Genomic DNA, 26,436 nt, shown 5'->3' on the forward strand with positions numbered 1-26,436 from the left:
AAGACCAAATCTACGTCTGATTGGTGTACCTGAAAGTGACGGGGAGAATGGAACCAAGTTGGAAAACACTCTGCAGGATATTATCCAGGAGAACTTCCCCAATCTAGCAAGGCAGGCCAACATTCAGATTCAGGAAATACAGAGAACGCCACAAAGATACTCCTCGAGAAGAGCAACTCCAAGACACATAATTGTCAGATTCACCAAAGCTGAAATGAAGGAAAAAATGTTAAGGGCAGCCAGAGAGAAAGGTCGGGTTTCCCTCAAAGGGAAGCCCCTCAGACTAACAGCGGATCTCTCGGCAGAAACTCTACAAGCCAGAAGAGAGTGGGGGCCAATATTCAACATTCTTCAAGAAAAGAATTTTCAACCCAGAATTTCATATCCAACCAAACTAAGCTTCATAACTGAAGGAGAAATAAAATACTTTACAGACAAGCAAATGCTGAGAGATTTTGTCACCACCAGGCCTGCCCTACAAGAGCTCCTGAAGGAAGCACTAAACATGGAAAGGAACAACCGGTACCAGCCGCTGCAAAATCATGCCAAAATGTAAAGACCATCGAGACTAGGAAGAGACTGCATCAACTAACGAGCAAAATAACCAGCTAACATCATAATGACAGGATCAAATTCACACATAACAATATTAACTTTAAATGTAAATTGGCTAAATGCTCCAATTAAAAGACACAGACTGGCAAATTGGGTAAAGAGTCAAGAATCATCAGTGTGCTGTATTCAGGAAACACATCTCACGTGCAGAGACACACATAGGCTCAAAATAAAAGGATGGAGGAAGATCTACCAAGCAATTGGAAAGCAAAAAAAGGCAGGGGTTGCAATCCTAGTCTCTTATAAAACAGACTTTAAACCAACAAAGATCAAAAGAGACAAAGAAGGCCATTACATAATGGTAAAGGGATCAATTCAACAAGAAGAGCTAACTATTCTAAATATATATGCACCCAATACAAGAGCACCCAGATTCATAAAGCAAGTCCTGAGTGACCTACAAAGAGACTTAGACTCCCACACATTAATAATGGGAGACTTTAACACCCCACTGTCAACATTAAACAGATCAACGAGACAGAAAGTTAACAAGGATACCCAGGAATTGAACTCAGCTCTGCACCAAGCAGACCTAATAGACATCTACAGAACTCTCCACCCCAAATCAACAGAATATACATTTTTTTCAGCACCACACCACACCTATTCCAAAATTGACCACATAGTTGGAAGTAAAGCTCTCCTCAGTAAATGTAAAAGAACAGAAATAACAAACTATCTCTCAGATCACAGTGCAATCAAGCTAGAACTCAGGATTAAGAATCTCACTCAAAACTGCTCAACTACATGGAAACTGAACAATCTGCTCCTGAATGACTACTGGGTACATAACGAAATGAAGGCAGAAATAAAGATGTACCAACGAGAACCAAGACACAACATACCAGAATCTCTGGGATGCATTCAAAGCAGTGTGTAGAGGGAAATTTATAGCACTAAATGCCCACAAGAGAAAGCAGGAAAGATCCAAAATTGACACCCTAACATCACAATTAAAAGAACTAGAAAAGCAAGAGCAAACACATTCAAAAGCTAGCAGAAGGCAAGAAATAACTAAAATCAGAGCAGAAATGAAGGAAATAGAGACACAAAAAACCCTTCAAAAGATCAATGAATCCAGGAGCTGGTTTTTTGAAAGGATCAACAAAATTGATAGACCGCTAGCAAGATTAATAAAGAAGAAAAGAGAGAAGAATCAAATAGATGCAATAAAAAATGATAAAGGGGATATCACCACCGATCCCACAGAAATACAAACTACCATCAGAGAATACTACAAACACCTCTACGCAAATAAACTAGAAAATCTAGAAGAAATGGATAAATTCCTCGACACATACACTCTGCCAAGACTAAACCAGGAAGAAGTTGAATCTCTGAATAGACCAATAACAGGAGCTGAAATTGTGGCAATAATCAATAGCTTACCAAGCAAAAAAAGTCCAGGACCAGATGGATTCACAGCCGAATTCTACCAGAGGTACAAGGAGGAACTGGTACCATTCCTTCTGAAACTATTCCAATCAATAGAAAAAGAGGGAATCCTCCCTAACTCATTTTATGAGGCCAGCATCATCCTGATACCAAAGCTGGGCAGAGACACAACCAAAAAAAAGAATTTTAGACCAATATCCTTGATGAACACTGATGCAAAAATCCTCAATAAAATACTGGCAAACCAAATCCAGCAGCACATCAAAAAGCTTATCCACCATGATCAAGTGGGCTTCATCCCTGGGATGCAAGGCTGGTTCAATATACACAAATCAATAAATGTAATCCAGCATATAAACAGAGCCAAAGACAAAAACCACGTGATTATCTCAATAGATGCACAAAAGACCTTTGACAAAATTCAACAACCCTTCATGCTAAAAACTCTCAATAAATTAGGTATTGATGGGATGTATCTCAAAATAATAAGAGCTATGTATGACATACCCACAGCCAATATCATACTGAATGGGCAAAAACTGGAAGCATTCCCTTTGAAAACTGGCACAAGACAGGGATGCCCTCTCTCACCACTCCTATTCAACATAGTGTTGGAAGTTCTGGCCAGGGCAATTAGGCAGGAGAAGGAAATAAAGGGTATTCAATTAGGAAAAGAGGAAGTCAAATTGTCCCTGTTTGCAGATGACATGATTGTATATCTAGAAAACCCCATCGTCTCAGCCCAAAATCTCCTTAAGCTGATAAGCAACTTCAGCAAAGTCTCAGGATACAAAATCAATGTACAAAAATCACAAGCATTCTTATACACCAAAAACAGACAAACAGAGAGCCAAATCATGAGTGAACTCCCATTCACAATTGCTTCAAAGAGAATAAAATACCTAGGAATCCAACTTACAAGGGATGTGAAGGACCTCTTCAAGGAGAACTACAAACCACTGGTCAAGGAAATAAAAGAGGATACAAACAAATGGAAGAACATTGCATGCTCATGGGTAGGAAGAATCAATATTGTGAAAATGGCCATACTGCCCAAGGTAATTTACAGATTCAATGCCATCCCCATCACACTACCAATGACTTTCTTCACAGAATTGGAAAAAACTACTTCAAAATTCATATGGAACCAAAAAAGAGCCCGCATTGCCAAGTCAGTCCTAAGCCAAAAGAACAAAGCTGGAGGCATCACACTACCTGACTTCAAACTATACTATAAGGCTACAGTAACCAAAACAGCATGGTACTGGTACCAAAACAGAGATATAGATCAATGGAACAGAAGATAGCCCTCAGAAATAACGCCACATATCTACAACTATCTGATCTTTGACAAACCTGAGAAAAACAAGCAATGGGGAAAGGATTCCCTATTTAATAAATGGTGCTGGGAAAACTGGCTAGCCATATGTAGAAAGCTGAAACTGGATTCCTTCCTTACACTTTATACAAAAATCAATTCAAGATTGATTAAAGACTTAAACGTTAGACCTAAAACCATAAAAACCCTAGAAGAAAACCTAGGCATTACCATTCAGGACATAGGCATGGGCAAGGACTTCATGTCTAAAACACCAAAAGCAATGGCAACAAAAGCCAAAATTGACAAATGGGATCTAATTAAACTAAAGAGCTTCTGCACAGCAAAAGAAACTACCATCAGAGTGAACAGGCAACCTACACAATGGGAGAAAATTTTCACAACCTACTCATCTGACGAAGGGCTAATATCCAGAATCTACAATGAACTCCAACAAATTTACAAGAAAAAAACAAACAACCCCATCAAAAAGTGGGTGAAGGACATGAACAGACACTTCTCAAAAGGACATTTATGCAGCCAAAAAACACATGAAAAAATGCTCACCATCACTGGTCATCAGAGAAACCAAAACCACAATGAGATACCATCTCACACCCGTTAGAATGGCGATCATTAAAAAGTCAGGAAACAACAGGTGCTGGAGAGGATGTGGAGAAATAGGAACACTTTTACACTGTTGGTGGGACTGTAAACTAGTTCAACCCTTGTGGAAGTCAGTGTGGCGATTCCTCAGGGATCTAGAACTAGAAATACCATTTGACCCAGCCATCCCATTACTGGGTATATACCCAAAGGACTATAAATCATGCTGCTATAAAGACACATGCACACATATGTTTATTGTGGCATTATTCACAATAGCAAAGACTTGGAACCAAGCCAAATGTCCAACAATGATAGACTGGATTAAGAAAATGTGGCACATATACACCATGGAATACTATGCAGCCATAAAAAATGAAGAGTTCATGTCCTTTGTAGGGACATGGATGAAATTAGAAATCATCATTCCCAGTAAACTATCACAAGAACAAAAAACCAAACACTGCATATTCTCACTCATAGGTGGGAATTGAACAATGAGAACACATGGACACAGGAAGGGGATCATCACACTCTGGGGACTGTTGTGGGGTGGGGAGAGGGGGGAGGGATGGCATTGGGAGATATACCTAATGCTAGATGACGAGTTAGTGGGTGCAGTGCACCAGTATGGCACATGTATACATATGTAACTAACCTGCACATTGCGCACATGTACCCTAAAACCTAAAGTATAATAATAATAAATTAAAAAAAAAGAAACAAAACAAAACAACAAAAAAAGAAAATATATATGCGTGTGTGTGTGTGTGTGTGTGTGTGTAGGTTCCATTGACTGGTAATATGTTTTTGATAATTCAGAAGGCACTTCAATATTTTGTAAGTACAGGGGCATTTTTACTACCATTGGTAATTGATCAATGCTATCAAAGTAAATGCTGCTATGTGAAATGTCTGGATGCTTGATTCTGGGTTGAAGAAATTTTACTGCATATAGCACTTGGATTTCAATCAGTAAGTGACACATTCTAACTGCACAGCCTTCTATAATTTGTTAATAAATTTATTTTTATTTTCAGTCTCAGTCCAAGTGCTTCTCAGCTAGTTTCAAAATAAGCAGTTATGAGTTAGCCAAATACAAATTCTCAATAATATTCTTTTAGCTAAAAATATTTGCATACATGTAGCTCATGAAAATTCAGACATCATAAAAATAAAATTGTTCTGCAGAACCATAAAAGTGAGAAGGTAGAGAAAATAAGATAATGCAAGCAAAAAAGAGTCCCTTTTAAAAGGTAGTTATTCCAGAAAACTGAAAACAGAGTGCCTCTCCCAGTGAAACGTAAGTGAGCACCAAAATGATTTTAGTAACAACAATAACACTTTGACATACATTTATTTTATTTGATTATTCGAACTTCCTTGTGTAGAAAATGGAGCTGCTGTTATCATTATCCTTATATTATAGATAAGAAAACCAAGCTTTATAAAATTTAAGCAACTTTCCAGGTCTGTAGTGTCTTAAGCTTCAAGCATTCTGATTTCAGTTCTGAGTTCTTTCCAGTGCCACTATCTGTATTGTAAACCCAGTATAAGGGCAGAGCAGATTTTTATTACACAGTAGTATGATACTGTGTCACCTCTCCTCTTTAAGAATGTCAAAATATTGTACAAGTTTTGGGGGGGAAATTACATGCAAACAATTTGAAATTATCATGGAACTTCTGGGCATGATACACAATAAAACCAGCCTCCTCATGTTAACTCCCAAAGCCTTGGTGACAGAACATTTTAGGTAATTAACTTCATTTTAGGCTAGCTATAATGAAAGTTCTTGGTTTCCTTATAAGCGTGGCTTCTCTTCACATTACTTTAAGTTTTCTCTTGATAACTGCTCAGAATTTATTCTGGCTGATGGGATGACTTTATCACTATGTTAGGTTTTGGTCAGCTTCAGAAAAAAAAAATAAATAAATAAAACAATGATTAAAAGAACACAGATGGGTATCTCTTTCCTACTTATATAAATTCTGGATGTAGATAGTCCAGGGCTGATCTGGCTACTTCCTGGTTATCAGAGATCGGAGCTATTTCTAGCTGTCATTCTTAGTGCACATCCTCATAATCCAGTATAGCTGCTTGAGCTCCAGCCATTATTTTGCCTTCTGGTCAGCAGGAAGGAGGAAGGAATAAATAAAGAAGGGTGTGCCTCTTTCCTTTAAGGAGACTTTGTAGAAGTCTCATCACTTCTGCTCACAAATAATTGGCTGGAATTTGGTCATGTTGCCACAGCCAACTGGGAGAGAGTCTGGAAATGCAGTGTTTTAGTTGGTACCCACCTCATAATCAGGGCTCTGGTAGAAAGAGAGGAGAGTGGAAGCTAGGAAGCAATTGGAAGCCTCTGCCATAGTCCAAGAATGGTTCCTTATTTTATGTACCCTTATCGCATGACTTTTAAAACTTCCTATGGGTTATTTTATGTGAAAGAATTTATCAAGGTTTTGCTTGAAGATCACAGTTACTACGTTATTAAGAATAAGAGAAGCTGAATGATAAGTAATTTGCTGTATTACTTCATATTTAAAATTAAACAACTGAGTTTTTAAACACTTTTATGTAAGATCCAGATTCCAAATGGTCATATTGTGACTAATGGGGCTTTAGTCATTTTTATTTTGATACTCCTATCACTGAGAGAAATGAGAATGCATTGTGAATTTAGATGCTTCATAATCACTAACTACATACAATTTACACTACATAATGAGAGCTGTTTAACAATAAAACATTTTTATTGGTGAGGAGTGAAAGTTTTCTTTTAATGCCTAGCACAGTGTCTTACACATGAAAGATATGTAATCAATGAGTGCTAAATTGAATTGACCTTCACTACTCAGTTAAATTTGTTTATCGGATGTATAAAAGACCCTTGACAGCTTCTGCTAGTATCCAATCGTTATTCTTAGGGCAGTGTCACACTAGCTGTGATTTAATTTGATTGTATTGGGTGATTGTGGTTATGCCTATGCACAGCTGGGACCACAGGGAACAAATCACTTCTCAGCTGTGTTAAGTGTTTTGCCCCAGACGGTGAACACACCTGCAGCTTCAGGGACTAGGAAATCCTCCAGAACACTGAAGTGCATAGAGATCAATCAAATCAGCTCTTACTTGGAGAATAAGGATTGATTTATCATGGAACTACTTAGTGCAATTACCATATTTATGATAGTCTTTAATCTTATTTAATCCTCCTCAACTATTGATGTGGTAATATACTAGAAGAGTGCATTTAATATTTTCTTTTTATCTGAGCTATATTTCTTGTAATTTACCTTGTAAAAAACTGTAGATAAAATTGCAATGAGACCCTTGATTGACTCCTATTACTGATTATACAACAAAACATAACTTACACGTTTTGTCAGACTTAATTTGTCTTTAGACATATATTCTTAACTTGTGTGGAATTAGAATGGCCTGTTTTTATTTGACATGGTTTCCATTTCCTTCCTGGTCACCTTTATAATACATCAAACTGGAAAAGAAAAGGATCATATTTACAGATTTAAAAATGGGAGAACCATAACCATATTTGTTTAAGGCCATTGATATCTGTTTGGCTCTTAGAGTCTCTGTTTTTGCTAATGGCCAGGGTGAAAATTATATAGTGTACAACTAGGCTGTAATACAATTACAGTAAATATTTTGTAAAATTAATACAATTTTAGGTGCTTAAAGATATCTGTTTAAAATTTTTCTAGATAGAACAAAACTCTCACAGATATTTGGTCTTTGCTGGCTGGAGCAGGAGCCAGGAGGTAGAAGAGTAGGAGATGGGTTCTTGATTTTGCAGTTGAAGATATTTTATCAATCCATTATTTTCTCATTTTGGGTTAATTCAGTCTCTTTGAGGCAAATGTTGTCTTTCATGGTTTCTCCCAGCACGCCCTTCCCTCAGCCAAGATGGCATCTTGGTATAAAGGAGAAAGCTCACATACCCTTGTGATAACACAGGTAAGTGAAGGGAGGTAGCTTGTCAAAAGCAGGTCCTGATCCTGCCCTTTGAGTCCTCCTGAAATCCCCAGAATCAATTGTTGTCTTGCCTGGCATCCACCATCGATTTCAGTGCTGGTGAAACCTGGGAACAGTTTCGTCAACATGTTCTAGCCTTGTGGTCCTGCTTCCTTGACTTGACCCCACTGTCATCTCAGTGGCACAGAAGACCCTTGAGGCACAGCCACTTCCTTCCTCCAGTCCATTGCCTTAGGCTCGTCCCCTCATAGGAACTGCTGTCTCTGCCATGGCGTTACAGGAAAGGGGTCACGATCCAGATCTCAAAAGACGGTTCTTGGATCTCAGGCAAGAAAGACTTCAGGGTGAGTCTACAGAGTAAAGTGAAAGCAAGTTTATTGAGAAAGTAAAGGAATAAAAAATGGCTAATCCATAGAAAGAGCAGCCCCGAGAGTTGCTTGTGGCCCATTTTTATGGTTATTTCTTGATGATATGCTAAACAAGGGGCTGAGTATTCATGTCTCCCCTTTTTAGACCATATAGGGTAACTTCCTGTTGTTGCCGTGGCATTTGTAAACTGTGATGGTGCTGGTGGGAGGGTAGCAGTGAGGATGACCTGAGATCACTCTCGTCGCCATCTTGGTTTTGGTGGGTTTTGGCCAGCTTCTTTACTGTAAGCTGTTTTAACAGCAAGATCTTTATGACCTGTATCTTGCACTGATCTCCTATCTCATCCTGTGACTTAGAATGCCTAACCGTCTGGGAATGCAGCCCAGTAGATTTCAGAGTTGCTCTGGTTCAAATGCCTCTGACAATGTCATCTTAGCCCTAATCATAGCTGTGACAGACTGCCACTGCTACTACTTGAGACCATCACTACTGTTACTGCCTGAGACCGTCATTAAAAGACTGAACAAAGTGACAAACATAGAAATGAAAACTTAAGACAAAAGTAACTATTTTAAGGAAGGGTCCAGGGGAAGAAGAGAGCTCCCTGCTTCTAGCGAGCAAAGGCAGCCCTTTGTATTTATTGGGTAGAAAGAGCAGGGAGGAGGAGGTAATGACTGGTCAGCTGCTTAATTGATCACAGGTTCACATTATTACTAACAGGCTTCAGATTTGCCTAATCACAAGAAACACTAGTGCCTGGATTGTGACTGCCCTCCTGCAGTCCTTCTGGGTGGCATACACAGTTTGTCAGTTTGCCAACATTCTGCATTTATGAGAAACAGTGTGCTGTTTACTCATATAGCCTCCAGTGGTACACTGAGTTGATCGCGACCCTCACTCTTTCGGCCTCCAACAATAGCAACTTCATGGCAGTCTCTATGGTGTTCAGCTTTCCACTGCCTTCCATAAGCCCCAGGGAGACTTCAGGGAGGCTGGAGGAGAGTCAGGGAATCATAATTGGCTTTCTCCTTCATGTCCACACACGCATGCGGTGACACCTCATGAGTCTGTGTACTAAACAGCTTGTGACCATTTCTTCTTTCTCTGTAATGTTTCTGTTCTTTCTCCTGCTTCTGGATTTTGACTCTGAGGCCATTGTAATGGAGAAGTAAGGATGTTATCTCCTACTCCTCTTTCTATGCTGTCTCCTCTTCCAGCACGAGAAGGATTTCGTCTGCAAAGGCTCTTCCTTGCAAAGGTTTCCTCCTGCTGCTGAAGTTGGCATTAGCTCTCCCATTTCCCAAGGGCTATCGTGATGGAAGGGTTTCCATGAGAGTGGGGAGGGGATGGAAGACAATATTATCACCAATTCAAGAAAATGTATTAGGAAGTTTTTGAAGATTTAGAGAGCATTTTTGTTGTTTCACTAAAATATCTCTTTAATTTTTCTGAATTGTGTAACTTTATTCTTAACTGTCTTTGAAAAATACATCTTTTTCTTATTTTTTTCCTTTAAATTATTAACTAAGAGGTGAGTTCTTGGGCTTTCCTCATTGACTTAAAAATTTTTTTTAATTTTATTTCTAGGGACAGGGTCTCACAGTGTTGCTCAGGCTGGAGTGCAGTGGTACAATCATAGTTCACTGCATCTTCTAACTCCTGGGCACAAGGGATCCTCTCATCCTCCCACCTCAGCCTCCTGAGTAGCTGGGACTATAGGCTCACACCAGCATACCTGACTAATTTAAAACATTTTTTTTTTTGGTAGGGACAGATCTTGCTGTGTTGCCCAGGCTGGTCTCAAATTCCTGGCCTCAAGTGATCCTCCCACCTTGGCTTTGCAGAGTTACCCTTATTGTTTTATTAGTAGAGCAATTTTGAATAGTTAGAATAATTTTGTTAATTTAATGAATTTTTTTTTTTTTAAGGCAGAGTCTCAGTCTATTGCCTAGGCTGGAGTGCAGTGGTATGATCTTGGCTCACTGCAATCTCCATCTCTCTGGTTCAAGCGATTCTTGTGCCTCAGCCTTCCAAGTAGCTGGGATTACAGGTGTGTGCCACCACACTTGGGTAATTTTTGTATTTTTAGTAGAGACAGGGTTTCACCACGTTGGTCAGGCTGGTCTCAAACCCCTGACCTCAGGTAATTCACATATATTGGCCTCCCAAAGTGCCGGGATTACAGGCATAAGCCACCACACCCAGCCTTAATGAACTTTAATAATGTTACTATTTATATTGATTAGCAACATAGCAGATAGTCACAACAGCTAAACCATACAGAACTCTTTATCTAGTAACAACATTTTCTATACTCAACCCAATGATTATGTGTACAGTTCGTCCTCCGGCCAGTTCAGGCTTTCCATGGCAATAAATCCCTGGGGACTAGGACCTTTCAGGAAGCAGCCTCTGGTTAAAGTCTACTTCCAGGGATATGGCTGTTTCCTCATGGTTCTGAGAGCCAGGAGGCTCTACTTGTGGAATGAACTGACCAAATTCAATGAATCAGGAAGTGACAAAGATAGTTCAGGGAAGGGTTTGTCTGTAGATTACTGTATTTTTGATACCAATAATTGTTCTTCCTTTTGCTTATTTTACCTTTACAGAGCTGGGAGCACATAAAAGATAAGGCAGGATGTGAATTTGACCAGGTGTGCGTGGTTATCACCAGGCTTAAAGAAAAAATATCTCCCTTTGACATATAAAGAGCCTTCTAAATCAGACAGCAAATCATAACTAGTGTCACTCAGTGTCAGGCATTGTGCTGGGTTCTTTAGAGTTACAGAACATTTATGATACGGTCTCTGATTTCAAAGAGCTTGAGTCTTGTTGAAAATATTATCCATTCATTCACTAAATATTTAATGAGATCGTACTATGGGAGAGGCACTGTGATATGTGGGCATAGAGCAGAAACAAGGTAGATTTGAACCCTGCCTCAATGGAACTGATAATCAAGTGGTACTGAGATTCAATAACTGACTCTGGATGTTTCCAAATATCCCCAATTCTAGCCATAGAAAGTTCTGGTTTTTTTTTTTTTCAGATTAATTAAAAAAACTCAAGCACATCCTGGGTGACTTCATGAAATGCAGTCCCTCTCGAGCACTCTGATGATTCCAGGGAGTCATTAGGTTCTGGCCGTCACCTGACAGGTCTCTCTCTGGGCTATGGTTTTGCATTTCCACAGGTCCCTTCAGGCTGTCTCTGATCTGTTTCTCTAGGTGGCTGTCCTGTCTCTACTGTGCTTCTAATCAGTCTGGGGAGCCTCCTTTTTTTATTCTTCAAAGCTTCACCCTCATAAAGCTCCTTATTCACTTAGTTGTTTAGCCTCTTTTTAGAAATTTGTGATTTATTTTATTTTTAATTGACAAATAATCACTGTATATGTTCTGTATTTATGGGGTATGTTGTGATGTGTTGATATATGTTTACACTGTGCAATGATTAAATTAAGCCAATTAACAAATCTATCACCTCTTTATGAGTCTTTACTGAGACCTTCAACTGAGCCAAGGGTGAATGGGGAAGGAGGAAGTGAAAAAACAGTGGAATTTAAAAAGCAGAGTTAACTACTCCTAATGTTTATTGACTGCTCCCTTGCATAGATGTCCACAAATGGACAGTAAATTTTTTAGCTCTGCTAACATGGAGTCGGAGACAGAGAGGAATGATGGTGGAAACATGACAGGAGACTTGTGGCCCATGAAATAGTTGTTTGTCTTTATTTTAAGGATAATAGAAAAATAAGAAGCAATTTTACAAAACATATATGTTGGGATGTCTGTGTATATATGTGTGTAATGAGCAGGCTGTCTTTAGAAACAATTGTGTGGAGAATGGCTTAGCTGCCAATATTAGGTGGCATATGCTAGAGGCTGGATGAGCAGAAGTAGTGTCATACACTGATCGATGTTTTCCCTCCCAAATCTGACAGTAGATCTGTCAGACATCAGGAATTTCTTCCCAACAGCCCAGGGGGGTGGAATACTGCAGTCCAATCACAAACGATATTCCCAAAGTAGGAGGCAGCAGGTGTAAGACTGAGCTTATTTATGGAGCAGGTCTGTATGATTACACACACTATTGTAAAATATACCTGGTAGAATAATTTCATGGAGAAAAAGTCCCTCTTAACCTGGTATCAGAAGTAGATGTACAGGGAAGTGAATGAAGCTGAAGTTTCAAAGTCTCTCACTTGCACAGGCCTTTTCCTAGGGACATAGTTTTATATTCATTTTATTAAAGAAAGTTTTATACTCTTCAGCTGCCACAAAACCTGGATCCACCTCTGTCTAGTATAGTCCCCAGGTATTCATGGAGAAAGTGGAATTTGAACTTGCCCTTGAAAGAAAATTAGTTTGTGCATATGTCAAAAAGAATGGGAGCCCATTCTGAATGAGGATAACTGTGGGGGCAGCATGGAGGGTGCACTGGAGGGCCATGAGTCAATTGACTGATGGGTACCAGGGATCACTAAAGCAAGGGTCGGATACCCAAACTCATCATCTAAGGTGTTTGCATTGGTTGGTTATTTACGTTCTTTGGGCCATAGGAAATAGATCACCACTTATGTTAGCTTAAGCAAGAGGAGGTTTATTGTAATAGAAACAGCATTATGGGCCATGCACAGTGGCTCATGCCTGTAATCCCAACACTTTGGGAGGTTAAGGTGGGAGGATCACTTGAGCTCAGGAGTTAGAGACCAGCCTAAACAACATAGTGAGATCCTATCTCTACAAAAAATAAAAACATTAGCAGGGTGTGGTGATGCATGCCTGTAGTCCCAGCTACTTGGAAGGCTGAGGTGGGAGAGCCCAGGATGTCAGGTTGTAATGAGCTGTGATTGTGCCACTGCACTCCAGCCTAGGTGACAGAGATAGACTGTCTGAAAGAAAGAAAGAAAGAGAGAGAGAAAGAAAAGAAAAGAAAAAAAGGAGAAAGAAAAAGAAAACATTATGGCTTGGAGTGTGTAGGCTGGAATTGGAGAGTAGATTAACATCCCCAAAATCAACAACTGGAGTAAATGGAATCTCTTGCCTATTGTCCACCATTATTGGACCCAGTTATTTTCTACTTGTCATAATTATGTTTCTATTAACAGTTGCCTATTCTTTCTCTGTATTGTCAATATAATTCCTTAGCTTAATCATCTTCTTCCTCATGGCTCTGTTCCTGATACTAATCTTCCTCATTTTCTTGACATTCTCAAGAAAGGAAGTCTCTTTTAAGGTCACTGTTCCTTGACTGGCAAAGTCATAGGTCAGTGGCTAACCTATGGCTTGAGCTTGCACACCTTGTCCAATCAGGTATGCCTAAAATGTACAGAATCTTTGCACAAAATAGATGACCTGTAGTTGCCTCTTCAGAAGTTGTGGGCCAGGGAATTTCCCTTACAAGAACCTGTAGGTGAGGCTAGCATAATAAATGGCCTGTCCATTATGGCTGAAATAGGAATAGATAATATCTTCTGAGTGCTTACTTTGTGTCATTGCATCAGATTCTGTTCTAAGTGCTTTATATACATTAACCCCTTTTTTAAAAATTTAAGAGTCAGGGTCTTGATCTGTCACTCAAGCTGGAGTGCATTGGTGCAATCATGGCTCGTATTCCTGGGCTCCCTCAAATTCCTGGGCTCCAGGAATCCTCCTGCCTAGGTCTCCCAAAGCACTGGGATTACAGACATAATGGGCGGCCTGCATTAACTCTTTAATCCCGCCAACAATCTTATAGGGGTAGTTACAACCTTTATTCCCATTCCACCAAGAAGGAAACTGAGGCCCAGCAAGTTGCAGTAACTTGCCCAAGGTCATGCAGCTAATAACTGGTGGATCCAGGATTCCAGCTGGACAATATGTTCTAGTTTACCCTTCTTCCTGCCTAGGGTTTTTGGCTATCATTCCCCCCAAACTATGTCAAAGTCCCCACTTATTTGAAAGTGGTAACAGTTCTATTTCTCCAATTGCCATCCAGCCCTATCCAATCTTAGTCCAAAAGTGAAACATCCACAATAACCAGCTGTATTTGCTTGCTGCCTTCCACTCTTGCTCATTCAGTCCTGTCTTCGTTCAAGACTTCCCCGCCTCCCTTCCAGTTCTTCTTTTCATGCTCTGCACCTCCTTATGAAACCTCAACTCCCCTCAATTACTTTTATATTTCCCTTTTCTCTGAATTCTTAAGACTTCCACAATCTGTACTATTGTAAAGAGACCAGTATAACTGCATTTAAGGTCTATTATCTTAAAAATATATTTTGATGTTTTAGAAAGAGAAAAACATAGAACCCCCTTAAAAGATGAAGATTCAGAAAGCAGTGCTAGAAGTTACAAAGCCAAGTAACTGTAAAATCTCTTTGGATAGTGAGGCTGTAAAAATTCCAAAAGATGAAATTAAATTGAGGAGACAGTTGTAAGGCATTAGAGTCTTTAATATAATTTGAGTTGATCAGAGTCTCATGAAGGGGTGTGAGAACATTCATTGGAAGGACGGTCCCTGGCCTACCCACTTTGTTTCTCCAGACAGTTTGAATTCTGAGAGGAAAGATAAGAAAGGAAGGAAACTTTGAAAAGTAAGAAGGGGAAACCGTTTATTTTTGTTGTTAGTGTGATATAGCAGGCCCCGGACTAGAAATGATGGCTCACACCCAAAAGACCAGCAAGTAAATAATGACAGTAGATAACGTGTCAACTGTACCCATTTCCTCAGAATTCTGCTGAAGTGACAAATCTGTCTGTATTCTCTGTACAGAATAACTAATTAATTTTTTTATGAAAGCAATCTTTTTACAACTAAATCATGAATTAGGCACCAAAAGCCTGGTTTCTAGTTCTGGTTCTAGGTCTAAATTTGAGCAAGTCAACTTCACTCAGCTTTAATTTTTTTTTTCACCTATAAAATAGAAATAATATCTACTCACTTATAGACATTGTATATAAAAACATGTAGAAGAAATCATTCATTCAAACACCACATAGTAATTAAACCACGTTGTGGCTGACTCTGGTTTACTCACTGAGGGTCCATCAACAAACAGAAATGTGAAAATCTCTGCTCTTGTGGGGCTCACTGAGTAATATAATTGGCTAGCTCACATGTTTTAGTTTTTTAACCCTGCTCAGTTATCCACACTTTTATTTTTTTAAGAAACAAGCATTTGCTGAATAAGGTATGTTTTAGGGTATTTATGCGTGGATTAAATCTACAAATATATTATTGGGCCTAGTGATAGAGCAGAAAGGGGAAGCTAGATTCCAGATAGGACTTTGCTGCAAGCTAGCTTTGTGACTGTAAAAAAATGTGGCTTCATATCCTCATCTGTAAATAAGAGAGTTAGATTACATCATCTCCAAGACTCCTTTTAGCTTTAAAATGTGCAGTTTTGTTTATGCCCACAGGGATCACTATCCTCTTGGTGGCAGCTGGCATGGTGCCTAAGAAGAACTTGCCAGTGCTCAGAATATACTCTGCAAATTCTAACAAAGTAAATGATGGTGAACATCACCATCCTATGCTCTGGAGTGTGACTATGTGCCATTTTCTATTATTTCTTGTTATTTCAATTGCTTCCCAACTAGAGTACACACTCCTGCAAGACAGGAATCAAGAAGTGCATTATACATATTATTATCCGGATCAGGAAAGACTCCTCTGATATCAGAAGCCTGGATTTGCATTTCTAAAATTATCTATATTTTCCCCCTTGAGTAGGTCAAATGCTGCTCCTACTACTTTACATGTTTTGCTTATTAATTTGACCAATTAACCCTATTTTATGTCATGAACAATATAAAATTTAGTTCTACCCTTACCAGAATAATGTGTTCATTCCAGCTTAATGAAGTTTAATTATACTTGCATAAAAAGAGGGGGGAGGTTTGTAAATACTAGAACTTAATATGCAATACAGGTATATCTAGCCTAAGTACTACAATCAAAGATGAGAGCATATACCAAAAGTTTCTAAGAGACTAGTTTTATTAGCACAGGAATGAAAACCAATTATAGAATTTGGAGGGAGTGAGGCAGTAGAGTGTGGTTAGGACATGTGTTCTGGAACTAGACTGCTGGCATTTGAATTCACACTCTGCCACTCATCTGGAGGTGACCTTAGGCAAGTTAGTTTACCTATCTATGCCTCAGTTTCTGCATATCTCAAGTGAAGATGATAAGAGTACCAATTACAAATAATTAAATGAATTATTATTTGTAAAGTGTTTGAACAGTTTCTGACAAAGGGAGAGGACCTTCTAATTCTGGTCAGTTGTTTAGGAGGGAGCTAAAAGGAGAGGAATTAGGAGCAACTGAGACTGCATGTCACTTAAAGAATCTGGTGTTAAAGGAAGGCAAAACATTCAACCGCAATTGTAGGAAGGAGTCGAGACAGTCAAGCACAGGTGTTTGTGTGTATTGGTTTCCCAAGACAAGGGAAGCCTCCACATATCTGAAAGTGGATGGAAAGGAGCCAGTGGTCAGGAAGTTGGAAGAGGGAGGGGATAGCTATGGGAGTGGGATGACCTGTAACAGGGACTCAAGTAATCAGAGGTGAAGAGAGGGAATTCTAGGATAGTTTTCTCTTTTTCCTTCAAAATCTAGCTAGCTTTATGCCATGTTACAAATCTGGCCTCAAAATTCTGAAGGTGACAGCACAGACCATCATAGTCCTCAGTTATTCAGGATCAAGCAGTGGATGCGGATAAATTAGTGAGCTGGTGTGGGTGAGCAGAAATAACTATTAACGACATGATGGAAAGTAGCTATAACCCTGTGGTACAGCTGGGTCATTTTGGAAGGAATCTCGTAGACAAACTAGCATAGTGTTCAGCCCACAGAGGCAGCATGGCTCTGTGAATGCAGGCATCAGGCATGGTCAGCTAAACCAAAAATGGCCACAGGGTTCACAAACGAGCAATAGCAGAAGGCCAAACAAATGAGCTATGTTTCTGGAGTCTCCATTTGGTGTCTGTGACGTCCCCATTCACACATCAATCATCTTTCAGAATTGCCATAGGAAAATAATTTGGCCCAAGAGTTAAATTCAAATTGGAAGATCAACACCGACCCTCCCTCCAAATACACAATTAAATAGCCTGCACCACCTTAACTGAATTATTTTAAAATATCCTGTAACACAGCTTAGTAAATAAAGCTGTCTAAATTGAAATCTTTGGGCTCTCACATCCAGAGGGAGGGTAAACTTTGCTGGAAGATTGGATATCTTATATACTTGGCAATTTGGGAAGAACACAACAGAGCTCCAAGTTTAGTTGAAAGAAGAACAAGATTTATTTCAGGCGGGAAGATCCTAGGGAGCATAAAGGAAAATCTTTATGGCTACAAGAGCTGATATGTGTAAGAGAGGCTCATCAGCACCTGCTCATCCTTATGATTTCAGGACACGCCATATTTGGTGTGAATGAAGATCAGTGTATTAAAGGTTTAAGCATGAAATGAAATTAAAAGCAAAGGGGCTTGGCATCACCTGACATATGGTAGTCTTTATCTTTTAGAAATGGGAAACTTTCATAGATATTTATGATTTGCCAAGATTTGCCTTGGAAACAATATGAAGGACATGTTAAAGAGAAGGAAAACTTGGGTCAGAAACAGTAGTAACAAGGCTATTAGTAGATCAAATCATATGTAATCTCCAATATACAATAATTTTTTAAAATGGAATTTATTTTTTGGAGCAGTCCATAGCAGAATTGAGAAGTACAGAGATTTTTCACAGACCCCCTGTCCCCACATATGCGTAGCCTCCTCCATTATCAATTTCCCCTACCAGAGTGGTATGTTTGTTGCAATTGATGAATCTACAATGACACCACATTATTACCCAAAGTCCATAGTTTACATTAGGGTTCACTCTTGCTGTTGTACATTCCATGGGTTTGGACAAATGTATAATGACATGTCCACTATTATGGAATCATAGATTAGTTTCACAGCCCTAAAAATCCTCTGTGCTCCACAGACAGTGCCACTAGGGAAACATGTGCTTCAGAACTCTTGGCTTTTGACAAACTACCTTGCAGTACCTCTTCTTTCAGGTTTTTTTTTTTTAATCTCCCGCTATTTGACATTGTACAGGTATGTGATATCGAAATTCCTACAGCTGTAGTCTGCTTCTAAAGTTTAGCCAACAAATAATGCAAGCCCAAGGGCATTTCCTTTGTTAAAGCAGGCCTCTAAATAAGAACCAAGCAGCATAATAGCAGGAAGAGGAACCTAGTGGTCAGCTAAGGTGAGAACTTATAATAACCAGATCGTTCTTTAGCAGTTGGAGAATCTTCTCACATAGGAGTACAAAGGGGGCTTTGAAAGTCTTGCAGAAAAAAAATTTTAAAAATCCCCAAAAACCTGTTCTCCTTTCTCCTCCAAGTCTGACCACTCTTCCAGAACCATAAAATTTCTGTGCAAATTGCCACTAAACTTTTTCTGTTTGCTGTGGAATAGGTATCAGTCAAAGTGTAATTTTTGCTGCAAAGAAAACATGGCATTTTATGATTCTTCACACAGCACTGCCTACCTAAAACGGAAATCATCCATTTGCTTAACACAGTTAAGGATTGGAAAACTATATGTCTGTCTGGACAGCTTGTATAATGCCATGCCACTTAAGATGGCCGCGCTGTTTAAGATAATCTTAATTAAACTTTTGAGAAAAAAAAAAAACTTTAGAAAGCCAATTAAAAAAGACTGAAGAAACACTGGATTTTATTTCTTTCTCCTTTCTCTTGTAACAAATTTTTATGATGAAGTCATTTTATTCTGTCTTTTTCTTATAAGACAATTACTGAGAAATCTATAAAAAAAGGAATCGTTTTTCAGCTGTGACATCCAATGAATTTAGGAGATGTGTAATATGGAGAATGCTGTTGAGGGATGGGCCTCAGGACTGGCTGTGCAGCAGTGTCCACTCAGGCCACAAATGCTTATCCACCATGATTTCTGTGCCAGGCACCGTGGTAGCTGCTGGAGACTCAGTGGTAAGCAAAACCAGGCACGGTTCCTGCTCTCATGAAGCTTATAGCTTAGGTACAATAACACATATTCAATAAATAATTACACACATAACTATACGTTTCATACAACATGAGTTCCTGAAAGAAAAAATAGTAGATGTCATATAGTGGGGGACAAGTCCTAGTCAACAGGATGTTCTCCAACAAAGTGATTCCCTAAGTTGAGATCTATCAGATGAGTAGAAGTTAGCCAGGTGATGAAGAAATGAAAGCATACTGCAGGCAGAAGAAAGTGCAAGTACAAAGGCCCTGAGGTATAAAGGAGAATGACACTGTTCATAATGTTCGAAGATGGCTGGTGTAGCCTGAAAGCGTAAGATCAAAAGGCAAAAAGTTTGAAAAGAGGCTGAAATTGCATCCCGAGGCCAGATAAAACAGCCTTTGATGTCATGTTAAGAATTCTAGTCTTTATCCCAGAGCAATGGGAAATCACAAAAAATAATCAGCTGGAGGGTGGTTGAATTAGATTTCCCTTCACCAATTACTTGAGGTCAATGAGTTCTTATTCAGCATTTAACAAGTGCTGTGATAACTTCCCCAGTCATATCAGACATGGTCTCTGCCCACAAGTGGAATTTGATGTGTAAGTGTAGGAGGAAATAAGTGTGAGTCAAAGCACGGAAGTAGAAATGAGATGGTCCTAGGAAGGTAATATCTAAAACATCCTTATTGATCATAGCCAATGTGACCTTGATATGCAGGTTTTGGTTTTGCTTTTCTTTAAAAATACTCAAGGAAGTGTCCTGTGAAATCCTCTGTCTGTTCACAGATCAGGTACCACACAAACAACTATGCATCCAGCTCCACCTCCTTACCCTGCCAGTGTTCCTCAACCTTGATGCGGAGTGACCATTTGGAAAGGTGAGATTTAGAAACTGCTGGGATTTACAGCATAGCCTTCCCCCATCTCTCTGTTCTAATCGGAGTTGATGCTACAAAGGCAGAGCATCTCTGAGAATTAAAATGCAAATTAAACATATATGTCTGATTAAGAGTACTAGATTCCTTAGAGGAGTTGTTGTTTTTAATACTTTACTTAAGTTTCTCCAACCAAGAGTTTTTTGAAACTGGCTCGAGTCTGATCTTGTGACTGATCAAGTCTCTTGCCATGAAAGAATCTGTAAGTCACTGATTTTTTCATAGTAAGGACAGTTTCCAGGAGTATGTTAAGGCTAAGCTACTCCTATTTTAATTAGGTATCAGAATCCAGCGTGTTCACCATATGGCTCATATGGCTAGCATACTCTTAGTCACATTTTTTATTAGATCTATTTTGAATAAAACATGTACTTCAATGAATGAGTACTCTAAAAGGCAGAACTTAATCCCAAATGTCATGTATGATTGGCCATATCAAATTTTGAGCTTTAGTTTCTTCTCTCAAGCACCTCTTTTTAGTATTTCTATTAATGGCTAATTGAATGGAAAGTCTGCTGGGTATTATAGCATTGTGTGATTTTTTTCTTTTTAAGAAAGACTGTGAAAAGGTTTATTTTTGCAGAGATAGCACAGTTGACTTATCAAATGAGTTGAACTCTTCATTTTAGTGAAAAAGCATGCTTATTTTATTTTATTCTCTGGGTAATGTCAGGTGCAGTAACTCCTCTGCCCAGTACAAGTTGTTATAATGGATATGAACATTCAAGCAGCTCAATTTCTTTAGACATTTATCCTCATGGTTGAGGGAACTGAGAGATAATCTCCTGTTTTTCAGAGGAAGAGATGAATGCGTTTTTTTCAATAGAGATATATAGTGTGCCACTTACAGGATAAGAACAAGCTGGTTGATTCTGGAAAATAGCTTAAAAATCATGAGGTCAATACAATTTTTACTCAACTCACATTTATAATCCTATATCCTTCCCCACATCTATCTATCTATCTATCTATCTATCTATCTATCTATCTACCTATCTATCTATCTATCTATGTATATAACACACACACACACACACACACACACACGTGCACACTGGGTACTGTTTTGCTATTAATACAGATTCCCCTAGAAAACAAATGAAGGGAAATGAAGAGAGATCCCTTGTTTCCATCTCTTTTTTGGTAGGTTCACTCTAACTCCATTTTTAATTTTTTAAAGTAAATCTTATTATACTTTTGCTCAGTTACAAAAATAAGCCCTGTTTTCTATGGAAACTTCGGAAAATGATGAAAATTAGAAAGAAAAGTAGCTTACTAAACTTTAGTCTCACTAGTCAGTAAAAATTCAGTATCATATTAGTGTATGTTTTTCTATTCTTTTTTTCCTACAGTTTTTTAATTTTGTTTTACACACTTATGTTAATATTATGATATACATTTTTTAATCTTGTTCTCATTTTATTTAGCATAAAGTAAGCATTTCTCAGACTATTTGCAAGTTCTTTGTATAGCCATTTTAATATTTACATAATAGGCTATCTAAATAATACACTGTAGTGTACTTAACCATATGGTCAATTTTGTGGTCAAATTTGCCACATTGATGAAAATATTACTGTATCATTACCCAAGTACTGAAAGGCAGAGGTTTTTAAAAACTGTTTTTATATGTATATATATATATATTTTACCATAAGGAGACTTTATGGAATAAGTAATATGTAATATTTAATGTTCTTTAAAGATACGTGTAGTCAGACTGTTTGCTAAAATAATTAGATTTAAAATTTCATCAACCATGTGTGATAAAATTTGCTTTATACTAATTGGCACTGTGTACTATCTTAAAAAAATAAACAATACTTTTATTTATTTATCTATTTATTTATTTTTGAGACGGAGTCTTGCTCCATCAACAGGCTGCAGTGCAGTGGCATGATCTCGGCTCACTGCAACCTCCGCCTCCCAGATTCAAGCGGTTCTCCTGCCTCAGCCTCCCAAGTAGCTGGGACTACAGGTGCACACCACCACACCCAGCTAATTTTTGTATTAGTAGAGACGGGGTTTCACCATGTTAACCAGGATGGTCTTGATCTCTTGACCTCATGATCCACTCACCTCGGCCTCCCAGAGTGCTGGGATTACAGGCGTGAGCCACCGCATCTGGCCTACTTTGATGTTTTGATAGGAAAATATTCTATTTCCTGGCTATTTCAGCTTCTATTCTTCCTTATTTCTTTTTAGACTAGAGTTATATACTAATTGAAACTTGTTTTTACAACAAGATTATTTGACCATTTATTGTGCCTACGATTGCTTTTTTAAAAATAAAACACATGTAATTACTTCAAATGAGAATGTTTTAAACGTTTAAAGCAAATTTATTACTTATATTTTACTCCTCACACCATACACAAAATTTAAAAAAATCCCCATCCATGCTTATTGCATCTTTCTCTCTCTATTCTAACAGATAATGAAAGAACGGAGTTGGACATTTTATTGCAATTCCTGCTTCCCTGAATTTATGTATTTCTTCCCACCTGAGAAGGAGAATTATATATTTTGATTTGGATTATTTCTTCATTTTTATCTTTTTATTTTAATGATTCTTTTGTCAGTAATACCCATGGAGATCAACTTTATTATTATAATCCATGCCTCTGAATATTAGATTGGTTTCTTGGATGGGATTTTGAATATGCATTTAAGAAGTTCGGAAGAATTTCACAGGTGATGATTGGAGGAAAAGTGATGAAAAGAAAGACCTGTGTTCCAGGAGTTTTCTCCAACTTCAAACCTTTACGTGAATCTTAACCAAAGTGGACATCTTTACATTTCATGATAGCTTGCTTTTACAATATGAGTTTGAAAAATCAGTATAAGCTTATGATGGTGAAAAGTCAACATATTGAGAGCAATAATTCAATTAATAGGATATGAACTTAATGAGATATAAAAGCAAATGAGGGCAGGAGGGAATTGTGACAAAAAATATTTGTGCCCAATTATGATTAATGTTTTACAGATGTTGTGTCCCTGTGGGCTTAGCATGGAACTAAAAGTTCCTAAGTCTCAATTCTAGTTATGTGTTATTTAGTAACTCAGGAATCTGCTTAATTGTTATTTCTAAGCTTTTGACAACAAAGGAGTGATGCAGCTAAGGGCATCTTTGGAGTGTCATAAAAAACAAATTTGAGGTTGAATGATTAGCTGCGTAGTTAGAGTGATAAAAAAAATCCAGGTAGGCCTTCGGATTCACCATGACCAAGTCAGGATTTCTTAATATTTCTTTGCTGGCAGCATATACAAAGGCAAAATTAATAAATAACATAGTTGTTGAATAACAAATTTTATCACATTTTTATAAAATGAAAGAATCTATTTTACCTGTATTAAAATAAAAACTTTGTGGCCTTTTAAAAGATATACTTGAGTCATCTAATAGTTTTCAACTGATATGCCGTTACCTGCTTTTAAATTCAAGCAGCCTTTCTTCTTCTTGTCCTTTTTTTTCTCTTCCTCCCTTTCTTCTGTCCCCTCATTTACTTAATTCACCACATATTTACTGAGTGTCTCCTCTGTAGGTACCATGCTAAAGGCCATGCTGTCACCTATAGGACATCTTGGGAAGCGATGAAAATATGGTATCAGAAGTTTTGCCGTAGTATCATATGCTGTGACTACATATCGTTTCTGCCAACTATAATGACTCAATAGTAGAGTCCTTCTTAAATAGCAGAAACAGTTGTGAATTAGCTATAAACTATATTTTCTTCCAAATCTATACTTAAAATGGTCTTAACTAGCACAAAGCTGATGCTGTACACAATCCCTTTACTTCGGTTTCAATTCAGTGAATTTTATTGAGTACATAGTATTTGCCAACATCAGAAGAATGCCCATTCTTCTGTTACTTCTATCTGTTCCTCATTCATCTCTGTGACTAGCTTTCATCTATTCACTATTTTATTTTTACAAAAGATGGTACAGTTTATAGAGGGCTTAACCGATTTTTCATACCTAACATAATTAAGAATTCAAATTCAGGTTCAAGTTTTTAAAATTCCAGGTGTACTGTTCCTTCTTACAGCACAATGGGATGAAAGATTTGCTGCAATGATATTCTGTTTACAAGACAAAGTGATGTGGTAACAGAAGCATGAGTTTTGGAATCAAACTTGGATTTAAATCTGGGTGTGCCACTCACAAGCTCTGTGACTCTGAGAAACTTAATTGCATCTCAATAAATTAATCTATAATTGAAGATAATAGTACTTACCTGTAGGGTAATTGTAATAACGTACATAAAATGAGTGTTACACGATAGATCCTCAGAAAGTATTTACTATGATTGATTCTTTACCCAGACTTATTTCTACCTATTTAATATGAATCTCAATTTCAACTATAAACTGGCTTCCTAACTGTGTGGGTTTAAATGTCATGAATGGAATCAACCCCAACCATCCTTTGGATGCTATTCTTGTTTTTAAGACCTCACGATAATTTTTGTCCATGCAAAACCTACCCACCTCCCACATGTTCAGATCTCACCTTGTCCTTAGGCCTTGAATACTTTAAGTATTTTTGTTTCTTCCTTACCTCTGTCTGCAACTTTGAAGTTACATAGTACTAATTTTAACTATTGTATTGTACTATTCCTTGAATATTTTCATTGTATATGTCTCTTCCCATGTGACAAAACTGTAACTCATGGTGGAGGGGACTCGTTTCTTAATTTTTTTCCATAGGTCTCTTGGCACTAGTGTAGTGTTTGACACCTAGAAAGATGTTACTAATTAAGTAAATTATCAGCAAAGGTAACATTTATGTACAAGATTAACATAAGTGAACATGATAGCTTTTTGTTTTTATGTTGTTGTTCATGTTAGTGGTTGTTGTCATTTCACGTTAAACTTTCCTGGTTTAAAAATGTCTACATCCAGGGAGAATAATCACAAGAAGTGCTTTTTGTTTGTTTGTTTTTAAGACAGAGTCTCACTCTGTTGCCCAGGCTGGAGGGCAATGGTGCGATCTCGGGTCACTGCAACTTTGGCCTCCCCAGTGCAAGCAATTCTCCTGCCTCAGCCTCCTGAGTAGCTGGGATTACAGGCACCCACCACCACTCCCAGCTAATTTTTGTATTTTTAGTAGAGATGGGGTTTCACCATGTTGGCCAGGCTGGTCTCGAACTCCTAACCTTAAGTGATCCACTCGCCTCAACCCCCCAAAGTTCTGGGATTACAGGTGTGAGCCACCATGCCCAGCCCACATGATGTTTTACATAGCATGTTTATTAAAGGTTTTTTTTGTTAAAGTAATAAGTAACAAAATAATTAGAAAAGTTAGAAAAATAATGACTATTTGGTAAAGATAATTTCTCATACAATGAGAAATTATCTTTGTCCAATTAGTTTAAAATCTGATGTAGAGAAACTATATATCTATATATACATATCAGTATATATATGATACTTTAAAAAATAGACTTTAGTTTTTAGAGTAGTTTTAGTTTCACAGCAAAATTGAGCAGGTACAGAGAACATTTTTGTTTACAATCTAGACAAATGTATCCATTGTGTACTAAATTCATTGAAAATAATGTTACATTATGTTATATGTGTACTCAAATACTCTGGGTTGTAATTCAGCAAAACACTGGTTTTTAACAAGTACCTTCGTCTTCATTTTCGTTATTTTCAATAAACACAAATTCTCGTCATTATGCAACGAGGTTATAGTAAAGATAGAATTAACCCTCAAAATAAAGTAAGATCCTTAAGAACTTTGCCAAAAAAAAGTTACTTGTGAAGAACTGATGCTTGATCTACAGTTTTATTGTAATTATAGTAACTACTGTAAAGTTCTGTGGGATACATATGTGAAACAAACATATAACATTAATATGCTTTAAGTGGGCTGTATAGACATGAGTCCTGACTATACATATAATATATTCCACGTACTTTTAAACTTACAGCTTTTGCATTGGAAGAAATGAACTGCTGCCTACTCCAGCCCCCGTCGTATTGCAGCATTAGTGCTTTCATTCAGCATTAGTGCAACCCAGCGTAAAAGAAAACAAACAAACAAATAAAGAAAAAACTCAGCTGTGCTGTTCCCAAGAGAGGTTGGACCAGGGTAATGTGAACAGGCATGCCAAGCCATGCCGATATCTGTTAGCCAGGGATAGTAAGAGAACAGAGAATATTGTGTTTAGAAGCTTTG

General features: G+C 38.0%; 1 protein-coding gene across 3 annotated transcripts in view; it reads left to right on the plus strand.

Moving 5' to 3' along the window:
- The window catches only part of PTGER3 (prostaglandin E receptor 3), a 196,843-nt gene that overhangs the window by 58,669 nt on the left and 111,738 nt on the right, over nt 1-26,436 (plus strand). Inside the window, exons 3-4 of one of the 3 annotated variants that reach the window (XM_002810702.3) lie at nt 20,096-20,187; nt 22,679-23,632. The exons of the other annotated variants lie outside the window; for them this stretch is intronic. Of the exons in view, the coding sequence (XP_002810748.1) occupies nt 20,096-20,187; nt 22,679-22,682 (96 nt within the window). The 3' untranslated portion in view covers nt 22,683-23,632. Of the gene's footprint in view, nt 1-20,095; nt 20,188-22,678; nt 23,633-26,436 lie in introns of those variants that run through there. 3 annotated transcript variants of the gene reach the window in all.

Source organism: Pongo abelii, chromosome 1 (genome assembly GCF_028885655.2).
Source record: "Pongo abelii isolate AG06213 chromosome 1, NHGRI_mPonAbe1-v2.0_pri, whole genome shotgun sequence".
NCBI classification, from domain to species: domain Eukaryota; kingdom Metazoa; phylum Chordata; class Mammalia; order Primates; family Hominidae; genus Pongo; species Pongo abelii.